The 18,060-nt window shown below is 38.0% G+C and overlaps 1 protein-coding gene across 3 annotated transcripts in view; it reads left to right on the forward strand.

Moving 5' to 3' along the window:
• Positions 1-18,060, forward strand: part of TBL1X (transducin beta like 1 X-linked) — a 120,450-nt gene that overhangs the window by 85,310 nt on the left and 17,080 nt on the right. For 2 of the 3 annotated variants that reach the window (XM_053457405.1, XM_053457404.1), the window contains one exon: positions 7,438-7,544. The exons of the other annotated variant lie outside the window; for it this stretch is intronic. In XM_053457405.1, coding sequence (XP_053313380.1) covers positions 7,487-7,544 — 58 coding nt within the window. In that variant the 5' untranslated portion in view covers positions 7,438-7,486. The remainder of the gene's footprint in view (positions 1-7,437; positions 7,545-18,060) is intronic. 3 annotated transcript variants of the gene reach the window in all.

Here is an 18,060-nt window from a genome sequence, read left to right on the forward strand (position 1 = left end):
TTGTTGTAGACCAGGGCAGAAGCATCTAAGTGTAGCTCTGCACTTTGCACAACTAAAGTTGTATATCTTCCTACGGTCTTGATTTTCACGTCCCACTTGTGGACAGTTGGGATCATGGGCCAGTTGGCTAGATCTTCTGACTGGCCCATCTTTACCAAACTCTGATATACTTCTTCCATAGAGTATTCTTCAGAAAATATTCAGTAAATAGTGGCCTTCATCAGATATTTTATTATATGAGGATCTACAAGACATGTAATAGTAACTATACCCATCAAAACTCACAGAAACAGACATGAAAACAGAGTTTACTGACAATGCTTCAGCTCCGCCAAAAGCCAAGGGTCGTTATGAAACTCCTGACACGATGGGACGGGCAATAACCCTAAAACACTCTTTGATACAGTAACCATACGGAGATGCCTCCTACATCTAACACCTAAATCATCAACCAAGCAGTATGCACCTTAAGGCGAACATCTGAGTTCTAAAACTCCAAACTAACAATCTGGGCCACTTTTTTTTTTACATACAATTTGGGGAGGGAGGGTAGGAAATTTCTTCTACTAGATAATATTGTTGAATATATGGTATCAGATTGTATAATGTATATACATAGTGGCAAGAAAAAGTAAATGCACTCTTTGGAATTATTTGGTTTTCTGCATTTATTGTTCATAAAATGTGATCTCTTGTACATCAGACACAATGTGCTTAAGATAATAATTCACAATGATAATCTTTAATGTCTTTATTGAACACGCAAAGTGAACCCTTGGATATAATAACCGCTGTGGTTGAAACTCTTTTGGCAGCAATAAGGTCAAACAGGTGTTTCCTGTAGCTGTAGATCAGACCTCCACAATGTTCAGAAGGAATTTTAGACCATTCTTCCTTACAGAACTGCTCAAACTCAACCATATTCCTATCATGTCTGGTATGAACAGCTCTGTTGAGGTTATTCCACAGTATATCTAATGAGTTAAGGTCTTGGCTCCAACTGGGCCACTCCAAAAGGCAGATTGTCTTTGATGTTTAAGTTTCATTGTCCTGCTGCATCACACAACTTCTACTCAGCTTCTGCTGGCAGACAGCCACCCTGACATTATCCTGTATAACACTTGGGAATTTATAGCCCCCTCTGTGATGGCAAGCTGTTCAGGCCTTAAGGCAGTAAAGCAGCTATGAATCATGATGCTCCCTCCACCATACCTAGGATGATGTTTTCATGTGGGTATGCACTGCCCTTTTTATGCCACACATAGTGCTGCGTGTTCTTCTCAAACAATTCGCCCTTAGTTTTATCAGTCCACAAAATAAGTTTCAAGGTGCCTGGCAAACTTCAGGGAAACCAAGATGTAAACCAGTTCCAATGGTTCCCTTAAGCCTTTAGCTGTTACCCTAGGGTTCTTTTTTACCTCATTGAGAATTCTACATTGTGTCCTTGACGTCATCTTGGCTGGGTGCCCACAAAAAGGGGCACCTTTATTCGAAATGCATAAAAATGTAGCATGCTGACACGTATATTTAGCCATCAGCGGCGCTCATATCATCCGGCGGCCGCTGGCCTTAAAGTGCCACAGCCACCCCATTATTGCCACTCCGGCCCTGCATTCACATACACATTTTCTATAATGGAATGTCTCAAACGTCCTTCTAACCAGAGAAGGCAAGGAACAGGTTAAATGGGTAATGCATGTAAGACAGCAGGGACTGGCAAGAAAGTAATATTTCAGAGATTCCATAAGATCTGTATGTGACCTAATTTGTGAGATAGGGCAATGGAATATAAGATAATTTTAGATTGCCTTGGAGATGACAGATGTTTTCCTAGTGAAACAATCCAACCTTTGCAATATGGTCAAATTAAAAGTGAAATGCTGTCTATTACCCATCAGTATCATAAAGAGGATCCCTCTGATTACTAGTATCAGATTTAATATTTAAAATGGAATACGTATCTAATATAAAATATTTATCAGGTTAAATATTTAAATAAAATATGGTGCTATTTCTAGTTTTCGCATAATATAATGTTTTCAGTCAGCTGCATTATAGCAATTTGTGTTCTAGCTCTGTTATGACTTAGCCCAACTTACTAGACACCCTGACTCCTTATCATACTGACCTATGGTAAACAGTACATTGGCTCATTTCTAATAACCCTACTAGACATTCTGACCCATTAATGTCTATGGAGGAACATACTTCATTAGCATTGCCATAAAGCATTAGCTCAGTGTGTTGTTGAAGAATGGAAAGCCATGACCCATGACTGACAAAAATGGCAGGCTCAAGATCTGCAGATAAACAAAGTTGGCTGAAACAGAATGAGATAAAACCAGGTTTTGTTAATGCTAAAGCTACTATACTATAGAGCGTTGTACTTTATTTTCCATGGAACTTCTCATTTAACAATATGATGCTTCCTACTAACCTGCATCCCTCAAATTGTACAATGTTGTCTATTCAACTAATATTTAAAATATTAGAAACGTCAGCATCCTCCTTTAAGTTCCCTATTGTATTTTTAGCATAGAAAGATCAATAACTACGAATGAATTACTCTGTGTACCTTTAAATACATTTGTAAATGTTAAAGCGTTAGATTAATGTAGAGGTAAATTTGCATACAACTTCAATTTATCTATTGCTGCTTCAATCTGTCTGTTTCACTCAGGAAAGACAATATATCTAGGTCTATATTCCTGGAAAGAATAATCTATCCAGATTTAATCACCAGATGATTAGTTGAATTTCCACCTCCCCAGTCATTAACCAATAGAAATAAACAAATTGACCAATGATGCAGTCTTATACCACATGTATTGCTGGTAAGCATCCAAAAATGTATTGCCAAATATACAAGAAACCCATGTGTATTTGCATTACAATGCTACACAACATTAATGTTAGGCCTGCCATAGACAATAAAATGGAAAAACTGATAGCGTCCCATATGTTTGCATAACCTACTATCTATCATTCTACTATCTTTTTTAATATAAATGCATGTAATTGTATGGTGCTATGTAATAACATAAAATATAAATTTGAAGCAATTTGTGGCTGGCTAAGGTATCTGTGTCTGAATGTGATCTGTGTGTCTGTGACTGTATGGTTGAGAGTGCAGTCTATGATTGAGAGTGCAGTGTCTGGTAGGGAGATTTTTATGTGGCTGAGAGTGATGTTCTCCCTAAATTAAGGACTTTCCCACAGATTTGAGGATGGATGGCAGCCCATTTCTACATGCATAAAAAGTCCTTATATCTGGCCGTATTATACTATAGCATTGTGCGCGTTATATGTATTTGGATTCTGGTATGGTTGGTATTATGGATTATATATAGTAACTTCTTGTTTTATAGGGTGATCTGCCCTTGTTGTTTTAACTGTGTCTTATACTAGTAGCATGCACTCTCTCCCATGCTATGACAACCTTATTCCTACGCTTAGGACACTTTTTGAAGCTACATTTTGTGTGTAATCACGCTATCATGCTATATGGATGGATTTCCTTTTCCATCAAGGGCTTGTGTGAAGGCAACTGAGATACCTTAGACTCTTGAAGAGCTATTAGGCTTTGCTACACATTGAATCATGCCATTAACACGGTTGTTGTGACTCTACAGAACTCTGCTTAACATAGTTACTTAGTTACTATGTGTAGAATGTTTTTATTTAGAAAGATACCATGGATGCACTCCTAGAAGTGAAATCAGAGGTAATTAATGAATTAACATGCCTTATTACATGGGTGTTACTTTCTCACAGGGCAAAACCACCAGATAAAAAAGAAATCAGGTATCATTATGAACCATGTCAACTTATTTGCTCTATTAAATACTAACCAATAAATAACTCCTAGTAATCTACCAAATATATCTATACATTTTTTTTTTATCTATAGAGGATGAACTGTGTGACACTACAACTTAATAATTATACCCATAAATCTACTATACTTGTAGATTTATGGGTATAAATTTACATCTACTCTGACTTAAATCTTCAGACTGACAGTCCTGGTGGAATAAACTTTGCTTTGACTGCTCCAACCAGCTAAAAGTATAAACGTTCGAATACCAGAGCTTGATGTTTGACTATACCCATAGAAGAAAATATCTTGTTTCAATCTCTGATATATTTATAGAAAGAGCATTTGTAGAAAAGTCAACCATGCCAAACTTCTCTCAAGAACAAAGCTTTTATATCAGAGGAATTTGGTTTCCTAATCACATTTTTTAATAACAGAGAGGCTTATTTCCCTCTTTATTTGGAAGGGCTACATAAAAATAATAGCGTGCTAATATTATCTAAGAAAATGTTGAGCTTTATTTTCTGACCACTTTATTTTGGCCATATATGGGTAGATGTTTTGCAAATGATGAGTACAGGTTACTTTTGAGAGTAATCCATCCATATTGGACTATGGATTGGACACAATGAAGAATATGCCAAAATACCATGGTTCGTTTAAATTACCTCCTATCCTTTTTGCATTAAGACATTTTGTCTGTTGATGAAAATATAAAACATAAAAGAAAAGTGATTTGGTTATACATGTAATTATTTTCTATTTTCATGATTATATTTCATTCCCTCTCATATCAAGCCAAAATAAAAATAAAAAAAAACAGTTTTTAGTCGTACTTATTTTTGCCAACTCAAGTCTTGGCTGGCCCTTTATATATTGTGTATTCATCAGTGCACATAGAGAGAAAATGTTACTTTTCAGATGATGATGGACAAGCAAGAGCTGCAGAAATATTGAAATTCTTAGAATGACTCAGTTTGCAGCCTGCATGATTATCCACCTGTCACTCATCCACTCAGTCTTATTTGATAATTTATGTTCCGTACAGCACACACACCCGCTTGTAGAGGTGGCCCGTGACACGTGGGAGTTTGTTGTCCTTGGTTGAGTTGGGTCATTTATGAATAAAACAGATAACTCCAAACACTGATGCATGAACGTAGTGCCTAAGTCATTTTGGTTTTGGCTAGCCACGTTGACCTTAAGTTCATAATACTGCACCATCAAAAGTAACTTTCTACAAAATACAAAAATATTCTGTTCATAGAATAAATTATTAACATGCTGCTACAAATCATAAAATTAAGAAATTACATTAAAAAAAGTGCTGAGAGTTCTCTAGAAATTAGTTACCAAAATTACATTTTCTTTAGACATGGTTCATATTACGTGTTGTAATCAGCCATGCATAGTACCTAATAAAGGTCCACAAAGTTGTATTATTGGATTTACATGATTCCATTCTGAACATTTGTCACCAAAGCCATGTATGGGTTTGCTCTGTAGCTCAAAATAATTGCAAAGAGAGAAACGTCTCAGTTTCTATATTTGTTGTTCTTTACTGATATTACACATCTTTACTTTTTGATGTTCGCTTGAGGGATTTCATTGAATCTATTTTCAGTGGTATTAGTTAACGTTGTTGTAAGTATTTGTAGTTGTAGAAAATAAAGTTGTGTTTTGCCATCCTCAAGATCTTGTTACTTTACAAGACTTGCACTATTCAAGATACAATTATCACTGAGCCAGAAACCAGATGGCATAACTCATGTCTATGAATACACTTGAGGTCCCAATGAGGTCCTACACGACATATCTTCTCTCAACAGACAGGAGATAATAAAAGGCTACCTTATAGTCACAGGAAAGTTCTTGACAGTAAGGGCTGTAAACCTCTGGAAGGCACTGCCTCTGGAGGTGGTGACTGCAAGTACCATAGATGTTAATATAATTTTTAAGTCATAAGGACTTTTTCCATAAGAACCTTTACCTACAAATGTCTTATTAAAAAAGTTCTTATTAATGAATATGTAATATATAATATGGTTTCTTTGCGTAAACATCCACCGCATTTTGCATGGACTTTTTGCAACAAGTATTAAATACATATTCACCTTGAATTGATTTTGGATTTCTGGACACAATGTAATGTTAACATAATAATCCGAAGTTTGCAGCATCAGTTTTCATATCTGGTTGTAGTTACACAGTGACAAGACATTTCTAAAGAGAGGAGAGTACATTTCCGTCTCCTTTGTATGGTCTTAAAGTGCTTTGCTCTTGACTGGAATCCATAAAATGTTATTTTAGTTTTTAGGTAATGTGTCCTATTGTGCATTTTATACTTTACGACAAAATATTCCATCAGACTTTTTTCTACTCTAGGAAAATATGTGCAAAATTGAACTAGGCCACAGAATCGTACTTATATTTTCAGTATTAAAATGGTTTGAAAGAGAATACAGATAAGCCTGGGATGAAGAAGCCATCTCTTTTGTTTGTCTGCTTTTCTATCCATGTTCTTTAACTGCCCAACCAAAACATGTTTAATAAGCGTTTCTGAGGTAGCCTTCTTTAGCATTTGGGCCATGAAACATATGAGTTGATATTTTTGAACATGGTTTCTGGCAACATCACACCAAATAGCAAAGAATCGAGTGCCCGCTTATTGTGAGGACTTTTAGAACCTGGTAGGCAAGTTTGGAATATGGTAAATAATTGCATTTTTTCAAAATGTCTGCTTTGCCTAGTAGATTGGGGTAAAATAACAGAGCAATAGCACATACAAATTGTTGTTAGCCATTTATTAGAAAACATTATGTTATCTAAAAACTCTGTCTTTTAAAGAAGAATACCGCCCAATATTTTTGAAAACTAATTTTTAATGCGATTCTATTAATAAGGTTCTCCTTTAAGGCTTCATGAAAACTCCCTGCTCTATTAAGAGCAAATGCATCTTATTATTAGTGTGAAAAAATAGTTATTTCTAATTTAAGAAATAAATATTCTGTCAAGCATTTGTAATTAAGTATATGCAAAATGTGACCTTTTGTTTCAATTAAAATTGCATATTTAATCAACATTTAACGTGGGACTTGTAGGGGATAAAAATATCTTATCAGGTTTCAATTTAATTTACAAGGGGATTAAATGTTACATTATAAATTATTGTTAAATATTTTTAATTTTATTTTTTTTGAGCTTTGTCGCCTTCTTAGATGTACCATATAGGAGTCATTATTTACAATTCTATTATGCTGTATACCATAAACACACGTAACACTAAAACAGATCTTGCAACAAGGGAAATGCTTTCCTTATTTCTTTTTTCTCTTTCTTGTGCTTTACAGTGATTTTAACAGCTTAGAACAGGATGTATTTTGTAGGATGTGAGTGCCGTCTCTGTACAGTAAAAAGCTTTCATGTAAAAGTTCAAAACATTTTACATTAAAAATAAGGGACATGGAATTGATTTTCACAACAAAATCAAAGGAAAGGAGCACATTACGTTTGTATTTTGCAGGAAATAGAAAAACGAGCGAACTGGGACTGTGTAGCTGGCTTATAATTGTTTTTTTTTTGTTATTATATATATATATGTGTGTATTTTTATCTTTTAGAGTGGGGATATCACTTCCTGTGGACCTCATCATTTGAGGTTGGGCTAAGATGAGCATAACCAGTGATGAAGTGAATTTCTTGGTGTATCGTTATCTCCAGGAATCAGGTAAGTGTTAGTCAACATGATGTATAAAATATTTTTTATAATAAGTTGCCCTCCACAGGAATCTTATTTTTTGATTGGCTTGTTCATTTAATTAAACATAATTAACACCGTTGTTTCCCAAAGAGACATCATGCTGAATACAATCAAAACAGGAAGAGGCAAAAATAATGGCGCTAACAATTTCACCAACGTATTCTGTTTGGTTATAAACTGGCTGGTGCAATGTATAGGTGAAATATTACTCCCTACAAAGTGACACGGTGCGCGTTAATGATGTAACAAATAATAACAATTCACTGGCAATATGGCTAAAGTCTAAATAAAAGGTAAATATAGAAATTAACAGTTTTAATTCAGCGCAGCAACCTAACTGTTTATGTGAGGACAGGGCGCAGGAGAGCAGGAGTACAAACAAAGAAGCATTTCTGGAACGTTACAAAAGGGCCTCAGCTGTGAAACAGCAGGGCGTCTGAGAAATGTGAAGAATTCAAATATTGTTGTTCCAGTTATACTCAGTTTGAACTCAGAACAGAAAGTACAAAAAAAGCTTTGTTATTGTGTGGAAATGCGTTCACTTTACCGTACGCCCGAAGATGAAGTAAACCAGGGGTCAAAACTTGACTTCCTTTGACCTTCGGTTTTCTTGTGAAAACTGCTTTCATTAAATATGGCGCAGGTGAAATTTTTTACGGTGCACTTTGTAAGGAGCGAATGTCTAAAATGTGATCATTATGTACAGCATTCACAAATGGTTATTTTAATTTGTATGCCGATGCAACATCATCGTTTATTGGAGAGAAGTAGAACATCAGCTGGTCAGAATGATCAAAAGTTTGGAAAGGTACAATGAGGCAAAAAGCGAATGTGAATGCAATCAAGTCAGCAATACTGTCTCATTACGTGGGTGCATGCTCAAAATATGCATTTGTGTAATCATTAATCTGGATCCTGTTTTCAAAGTTGGTACCTTAGCATACCTCTGATACGTATGACCAAAGAGGGACACTTTTGTTTTAAGGGGTATGGTTAGAGGTTTAGCTACGGGTGGGATTTTACTGAAACTTTTTGTAAAATAGGGACATCACTGGGACAAAGAAATTTGGTCAAGTAATTTGGCAGGTAATGCCATTTACCTAGGGTCTTCAGATTTGGAAATGTAGTATCCGGTGATAGTATTTATAGTCATTTAAAAATCCCATTTTAGACCACTGAATTGTGCCCGGGATGTAGCCAGACAGGAAAAAGGAAAAGCATGCAGTGGCAAGTAGACCACCAACCTCCCCAAAACATGGAGTCTGAGATTTCAAGTGTCTCTCAACCTATTCCCAACCAGGAACAGCTTTTAAAACATTTTGACATCATGTACCACCAATGGTAACTATAATTCTTGTCAAATACCATTAAATGCTAAAACTAAACAGCCTTTTGAGTACCACTGCCCTGTCTGATGAACCAAAGGACATGGACAGCCCACCTCTAATCACAAAGCAGTACAGTCATTTTTTTTGAAAAAGAATAAAAATATGGCAATGGACCTAAAGAAATGCCCACCACAATGTATTATTCTACATGGATAATGCACATTTTGTAAATGTAGAAGACTTCCTGACACATTAATATTGACGTCAACGAAAAAGATCGAATTGACTGTTATGTTCCAGATGTAAAGTGTGTATCTTGCATTCATGTTCAGCCACTGGTTGGTGTGACATGTTAGCAATGTGCTTTTTTATGTTCTATTTCTGAGTTTTCTCCACCCTCTTAAACAGCAGTCCTCGAATCCAGAGGAATTTTTCACAGTAGCATCTGTCTTCTTTGCCTTTGCCAACAGTGCAGCTATAGAGTCATGTCTGGAATTAGATGATTGTTCTGCAGGTGTGTAGGCTTCCTTAATCCCAATATCTCTGTCTTCAACCTCCAGAACATAGAGATCTGTAAAGACATACCGTATATTCCGGCGTATAAGACGACTTTTTAACCCCCAAAAATCTTCTTAAAAGTGGGGGGTCGTCTTATACGCCGGGTACTTACCAAGCCGGAGGTTCCCACGAAGCCACCAATCTCTCTAATCACTACGCGCTGGCTATTGATGCCGAGCGCAGGGATGCCGTCATGTCCCGGCGCCCGGCATCAATTGCCGGCGCGTAGTGATGAGGGAGCAGGGAAGCCCGAGGTCTGGCACTTGAGACCTCGGCTTCCCTGCTCTCTAATCACTAGGCGCCGGCTATTGATGCCGAACGCAGGGATGACGTCATGTCCCGGCGCCCGGCATCAATAGCCGGCGCGTAGTGATTAGAGAGCAGGGAAGCCGAGGTCTGAAGTGCCAGACATCGGGCTCCCACAACTGGATGGAAGAAAGAAGACAGAAGATAAGGTAATACTTGTGTGTGTGTGTGTATATATATATATATATATATATATACATACGTGTGTGTATATATATATATATATATATATATATAAATATATATATATATATATATATATATATACATATACATGTGTGTGTAAAGGCAGGGGTGTGTGGTGGCAGTGTATAAATGTGTATGTATGGACAGGCATATGTGTAGATATATATATAGATATATATATTATATATGTGTGTGTGTGTGTAAGGGCAGTGCATGTATGTATATGTCAGCAAATCAACCAGCAAATCACCGGTAAGGTACATTGCTTGCCGTGATTGGCTGGTTGTTGTACGCTGGGTAGAGGGGTAGTCTTATACGGCGAGTATAGTCCAAACTCTATATTTGGACTGTAAAAGTTGGGGGTCGTCTTATACGCCCAGTCGTCTTATACGCCGGAATATACGGTATATTACAGTATTCACCATTCACCGTTATTCACCATTATCTTTTTTTTTAATAAAAAAAATATAAAAACAAACATCATAAGGCTTTATTTCTTCGGACTAAAATGTTATCTGAAATTTTGCAGTGCCGTATATTAAATTCTGATTATAATATATTGATACTTCATACTTGATAGCTGTAGCGTCATTATTAATTGTGCTAAGGGACATTTTGCAGAAGTCTTTGTAAGTGAGCACATACAATTTTTTCATCATAAAAAACATATGTTATAAATTCTACTTTGGTCACAATGCATTTGGATTTGATTCAAAAGCTATTCATTTTGAGGGAATAATCTTAAAATAAGTATAGGGTCGTGCTTATTCACTCTACTACAGGTATAAAACAAAAAGTTAAAAGTTCCAAAATACCTTTTTTTTCTTTCTAAATAAAACACAAAAGTTTGTATTATAAAACTCCTCTAAAGATAGAGATCAACCTGAAGCGTTAATTCACTCTGCGGAGTAAAATTTATCATGGGATTACAAAGAATCTCTGTGGGGGCACTAAACGGCCTTTATTTTCTGAACACCAGAATTGTGTATAAATAAAAGCTATAGTGAGTGCTTAACCCAGCAGCATTTAGTGGTCGTATTTCTTAGACGGAAAATTGCTTTAATAATAAAGCCAATATGAAGCATTTGTGCTTGCCTATTTTGACAAATTGCTGGATGTATAATAAAACGCATTAGCCTAGATGTTTGGTACTTTGATATTGGTTGGGGTAAATACCATCAGATAGATTTAAGTGGTTTATTCAGAGCATTCAAAAGATTGCAGCTGGGTGGTTATAGTTTGGAAAGCAGCAGGGTTCCATAATCTCTGAGAAGTACACGGTGCACGAAAAGGTAAAGATTACACAAAAAGATAAAGTTTTTTTTTATATTGCTTTAAAACCACAGATCTTATTGCTACACATAATTGTTCTCTTGCATAATGTAAGCATAATACAGTATCTAGTCAACATGTGATATGTTGGGGTCACATGGGGTAGACCTGTATTGAGTGTCAAAGTCTATATACAAGTGATTGATAAATATATGGAAGCTATTCACTCTCCAATAATAATTTTCCACATTATAATTAACCCCTTAGTTTGAAAAGTGATTTTACCTGCTCAGCTTAGCTTTTGAAACCAAATGAATCCAATGAGTACACAAGGGTTTGCCTTACAAGAAGGAAGTACACTTTGTAGGAGAAATGTGGCCACCATGTGTGGTTATTTATAGACTTATTCGTAGGGATGCAACACAGGGACAAGAGTTTGTCGGCAGCCTAAACATGAGCTCTGTGGACCATCAGCAGCCTGTGGCAGGACCAGCATTATCAAATTCATTTCCTATCTTCCCTCTTCTCCTTCCTGGAACAAAGACTGCTCAAACCAATAAAAAAACAATCAGCAACTTTAGAATATGTTAATAGAGAGATATACTGTAAACATTAGTATGTAGAACAATAGAATGTAGGAATAGGAAAGTGTCATCGGTGAATGCACACGAAAATATGTTTCTCCAAATATCTTAGCATCTTGTGTGAAGGTTCAGCAACCCAGCCTAGATCCTGGCTTACCCCCAGCGTCATTTGACTTTCCCACCTCTATTTAATAGAAGTTTGAGCCGGCTAAAATGATTTAATATACACAACAAACAAAAGCATGAACCTGACCTGTAAGCACCAGTTGCTACTCTTGACCTGTATTTATCAGTCTCGTTCCACGTCGGAAGCTTTCTTGGCTTCACCTTATTCTTGATTTTAGCTACTTTTCCAAACATTGGGCAAAAAAACAATAGCTGTTACAATGTAAGACTTGTGATTTAAGCAAGATGAATATTTGTTTGCTGGAGAGAAAGTGGAATGGCGCAGACCTTGAACTTGGCAATTTGTAACTAACACGGCGGCTACAGCTGGATGTGATAGGACGCAACAACATCCATTTGTGTTTTATAAATAGAAATAATTTAAAAGCAAAAAAACACACAGTGTAGGAATAATGTGAAAACCCACATCTCACTTAAATGTCAAGAGGAACTTTTTTGTCACACTTCACAGCAGAAGAAATTAGAACTGTGATTTGAAATGAAGTGATCAACAGTCCTCAAATAGACATAAGACACCATAGTGGGATATTGTGAATTTGACATTTCAAAATAGATCTAGAAAGTCTAATACAGTTATATTATTGACTTCTTGCCACTCTGGTTAGCTGCTGAATTTTGTGAAATGCATTGATCTTTTTTTATTTTTTTATTTCTCGAGTAAATGGATAACATTACAAAAACGTAAATGGAGTAAATGGATCTTTTTACCTTTCTTTAATTAGGCTTTTTTATTTTCATGTACCTCCTTCTCTGCGTTTCTTCCACCATCCCTTACAATATACAGTGCTGTGAAAAAGTATTTGCCCCCTTCCTGATTTCTTATGTTTTGCATATTAGTCACATTTAAATGTTCAGATTATCGAACTAATTTTAATATTAAACAAAGACAACTTGAGTAAACACAAAATGCCCTTTTAAATGATGATTTATAGAAGGTAAACAGCTATCCAACCCTACCTTGCCCTATGTGGCAAGGTAGGCCAGCCTATCAACATTTTTCCAAAGGCTGCAAAAATGTCATCCACGGGAGAGTTGCAATGTGAAAACTACTGTTGTCCAAAAAAAAATCACAAAAGCTCAAAATATCTGGATGACCCCCAAGACCTTTTGGATAAAATTCTGTGGACTGATGAGTCAAGTGGAAGTTTTTGGAAGATTCGAGTCCCGGTGGTAATGTGTTGTGTTTGCTGCTTCAGGATCTGAGCTACTACAGGATGGAGCCATGACTTCTGCTCTCTACCAGAAAACCCTGATGTCTGGCCATCAGTTCATGACCTAAAGCTCAAGTCCAGTTGGGTTATGCAGCAGGACAATGATCCCAGGAACACAAGCAAGCCCGCCTCTGAACGGCTCAAAAGAAACAATGTGAAGGTTTTGGAGCGGCCTAGTCAAAGTCCTGACATGAATGCAATCGAGATACTATGTGTGACCTTAGAAAGATCATGCTCAAAAACCTTCCAATGTGGCTGAATTAAAACAATTCTGCCAAAAAGAGGAGGCTAAAATTCTTCCACAGCAATGTAAGAGACTCATTTGCCTTGTTGCCATCAAGGGTGGCACAACCAGTTATTAGGTTTAGGGGGCAATTACTTTTTCACAAGGATTATAAAGGTTTTGACTATTTCAATAAATGAAATGATTACTTAAAATCAGCATTTTGTGTTTACTCATGTTGTCTTTGTCCTACATTAAAATTAGTTGAATGACATTTAAATGTGACAAACAAGCAAAAAATAAATGAAATTAGGAAGGGACAAATACTTTTATACAGCACTGTATAATACACTGCATTATTAAGAGAAGATCTCCAGCTGTTTTGGCCACTTAATTTTGACCTTTTTACACAGACTCGTTTCAGCACAAAGCAATGTAAGCAGTGTTAGATATTCAGAGTGTGATTTATCACAAAATTAATACCCCACATTCATGTTTTTTTTTATTTTATAAGGGAGTAAAATTCTCCCTTGCATTCTACACTTGCTTTTCTTATTTTTGGGGACAAGAAAGTATTTATATTTTAGTGGGAGGAGCACAAGGTATTTCTGCCCCTATTTTTAATTTTTTATTATTTAACATTATTTAATATTTTTTTATTTTTGTTTTAAAACCTTAGGGATCTTTCTTGGGATTGGATGTTACCCCTTATGATGTCATGGTAACATCACTTTATTATTTATTTTTTTCTCCCTCTTTTTCACTTTGATCACCGCTGCTGATATGTAGATCTCAGTACCTCTGATCAGTCTGCAGGGGTGGCTCATCAGAGGTCTCTGAAGGGTGTTGATAGACCCTCTGGTAACCTTTTTACTTTTAATGTTACCGGCAGTGTCAGTACTTTCGTTCGCGCACTCCCCCTATTCTGATGTAATTGGCGCACACGCCCAGCACCGATACATCAGATCAGCAAGCAGGAAGCTAACAAAGAGACCCCAAGCTTCATTCATGAAACCTTCAAAATAAACAAATTACCTTCAGACTGACCCATCAGGCACTCTGGCACTGCCCGTGGGCCAGAAGGGTATCTGCAGGAGTAGTACTGGTTAGGGAGATCATAGCTCTCCCTCTAATCAACCCAAAATCAAGGGAGCGGGAGGTATCCTGCTTCCTTGGGTCAGTTTCTTCTTTCTCTGGGCAGGGGAGAGGCATGAGGCCACACCTACAGACACATTGTGTCTACTCGATTGTCCACTCTCTGCCCTGCCTCCTGCTTTGTTCCCTCCTACATCCCTCTTTATGGGGTTAGCCCCACCCCTGTATGCAGCTGGCCCCACCCCTACAGAAACTCGTTCCCTCAGAAGAAGGAAAACGGGTCCAAGGTTTGTTGACCAGACTTCATTGGTAGGGTATTTCACTTTGCTTTGGGTCTTCTTGGGAACTTTTTGAATAAAAATATGCCTCTGACTAATCTTAATTGAAACTTTTTTTTTCAATTAAAAATTTTATCGTAAACAATAATTTCGCTTACTGATAGAGTTTTTTATTTGTGGACCTTTTTTTCCCATTACAATAATTTAATTTGTGAACATATAAGCAAACATTCATTATTTGTCTTAGTTGATTATTTTGGCATTTCTTGTTACTTGCTAAGTGAACAAAGGCAGTTACTTCCAGAGTCCAGAACTTCCTGCTGTGAGCCCTGTCTTGACCAGCTGCCATGAATCTTTAAATGCTTAGGACAATGTGCTGATAACCAGGTTCCAACTGTGCTATCTACATCCTGTTCAGCTTGCCACACGCAACCCCAGACATATGTTTGTAACTCTTAATGTGACTGCTCGTCTCTTAATTACACATACATCCTCACTGTACAGTGCTGCACCATATGACGGCGCTATATAAATCACTATATAATAATACACCCGAACATTCATACATTCATACATATAACGGGCCTTCCAGAATGGTCGTGCATTTTGTACAATCCTAGGAAATATGGAAGCATTTTTCTCTTTGCAGAATGCCATTGTACAAAAAAGCAGACATATAATTACTTCTAATAACCAGAATGTAATTTTAAGCGGATTATTCTTCCACTAAACACGCAAAGCATTTATTTGGTGTATCGTGTTGAAACTGGAGCGCTGTACAATGACTCAGAGCATGCATTGCGTAAATTGTGTTTGATTTTTCAGATGAGGTAAATGTTCTAGGCATGTCGCCACTCTTAAGGCTATCAACGCTTTTAATCAACGTAACGAATAAAAAAGGTGTCTACTTAATAAAGTATAGGCCGTTTTATGTGTAACAGTGTATTAATTAGATTACAGATTAGATTTGAATGGGTATTGAAAGCAAGTCGTTGGTAAAATGCAGATCTCATTTTTAGTTTGCAGTAGGGCTGCAACTAACGATTATTTTAATAATCGATTAGTTGGCCGATTATTTTTTCGATTAATCGATTAATCGGATAAAAAAATGCAATTTTTTTAAATTTAAAATAATGTAATAAAAAACGTACAATTTACACTTTCATCTCTTTATTGCAATGGCCTCTCTCTATTCACCTTCTTATTTTACTGACATAATAATAAAAGCTACAAGAACCCAAACACGGTGTTTCTCCAACTAGGTTTTAATACAAAGTTATTAGTAAATATGAATTCATATGTTAACTATTTTTCATATTTAATAAAAACTATGAGAAAAAAAGCCTTGTTTAAATTTTTTTTATTTACCAAACTGCCCCCGGTTATGCACATCAGACCCCCAGCTTGCCACTCTGCCCCCATATTTGCCTTATACCTCTTATATGCCAGATTCCACTGTGCCCCCTGATATGCCACTGTGCCCCTGATATGCCACTGTGCCCCGATATGCCTTATACTCCTTATATGCCAGTGATATGCAACTGAGCCCCCTGATATACCTTTTACCCCCAGATGTTTTATGACCCCCTGATATGCCTAATATCGATATGCCTTATACCCCCTATATGCCCTGAAATTCATAATACCCCCCATACACCACTATAACTCACCCATACACCACTCTGGCTCCTCCCCCTCCCATACACCACTCTGGCTCCTCCCCCTCCCATACACCACTCTGGCTCCTCCCCCATACTCCACTCTGGCTCCTCCCCCCCATACTCCACTCTGCCTCCTCCCCCTCCCATACTCCACTCTGCCTCCTCCCCCTCCCATACAGCACTCTGCCTCCTCCCCCTCTCATACATCACTTTGGCTCCTCCCCCTCCCATACACCACTTTGCCTCCTCCCCCCTACCATACTTCACTCTGCCTCCTCCCCCCTCCCATAAACCACTCTGGATCCTCCCCTCTCCCGTACAACTCTGGCCCCTCCCCCTCCCATACTCCACTCTGGCTCCTCCCCCTCCTATACTCCACTCTGCCTCCTCCCCCCTCCCATACTCCACTCTGCCTCCTGTCAGCAACGGATCTTCACTAGACAAGGACTTTCACTGCAGCTTCATAGAAGCCACAGTGTAAGTGGAGTGAAGTGAAGTAACGGAGGCTGTCTGTGCGATGCAGACACTCACAGGCTGACAGAGAATCATCCTCTCTGTCAGCTGGTGGGGGTCTGCATCGCACAGTGGTGTATGGGAGGGTGGCTCCCATACACCCTTCTGACTCCTCCCCCCTCCCATACACCGCTCTGCCTCTCTACCCGGCTCCGTTACTGACAGTTCACTTACACTGCAGCTTCATAGAAGCCACAGTGTAAGTGAAGTGCAGTAACGGAGGCTGTCTGTGCGATGCAGACCCCCACCGGCTATCAGAGAGGATGATTCTCTGTCAGCCTGTGAGTGTCTGCATCGCACAGACAGCCTCCGTTACTGCACTTCACTTACACTGTGACTTCTATGAAGCTGCAGTGAAAGTCCCTGTCAGTAACGGTGCCGGGTAGAGAGGCAGAGTGATGTATGGGAGGGGGAGGAGTCAGAGGGGTGTATGGGAGGGGGGAGAGAGACGGAAGTGAGAGACCGGCCGACAGTGAGGGGAATCCAGGTCTCCTGCAGCGTTGCGGGGGATCTGGATTCCGGTGTTATAATCCGATCTCTGTTTGAGGTCGGATTATATAAGGAGAGGAGTTTTTCAGAGCATTTGCTCTGAAAAAACCTCCTTTTATAATCGATAAAAATCGATTCGATTAATCGATGATGAAATTCGTTGCCAACGAATTTCATAATCGATTATTATCGATTTTATCGATTAGTTGTTTCAGCCCTAGTTTGCAGTATGCATAAGGGTATATGAAAAAGAACAATAAATCACTAAATTAGCAGAATATATTGTGCAATTATAGATTATTATTTATTGTTTTATATAGCGCCATCATCATACCTGGGAATTTTCCGGGTTTGACCCGGAGATCGCCGTGTAAAGCACAGCTTCTCCAGGTCAAGACCCGAATCCTCTGAGTCTTGACACGCCCGCTCCCTTTAAATGGGGTGTTTCCCGCCCTCGACGTCAGCGGGAACCGCCCGCTGACATCAGTGGGCAGTCCTGGCCGCATCCCACAAGGGAGCTCAGACGTTCCCAGGTATGGCTATCATATTCTATAGCGCTGTACCTTGAGCAGGCAGGACATAACAAGTAGTAT

The sequence above is a fragment of the Spea bombifrons genome, chromosome 2 (genome assembly GCF_027358695.1).
Source record: "Spea bombifrons isolate aSpeBom1 chromosome 2, aSpeBom1.2.pri, whole genome shotgun sequence".
In the NCBI taxonomy this organism is placed as follows: Eukaryota; Metazoa; Chordata; class Amphibia; order Anura; family Pelobatidae; genus Spea; species Spea bombifrons.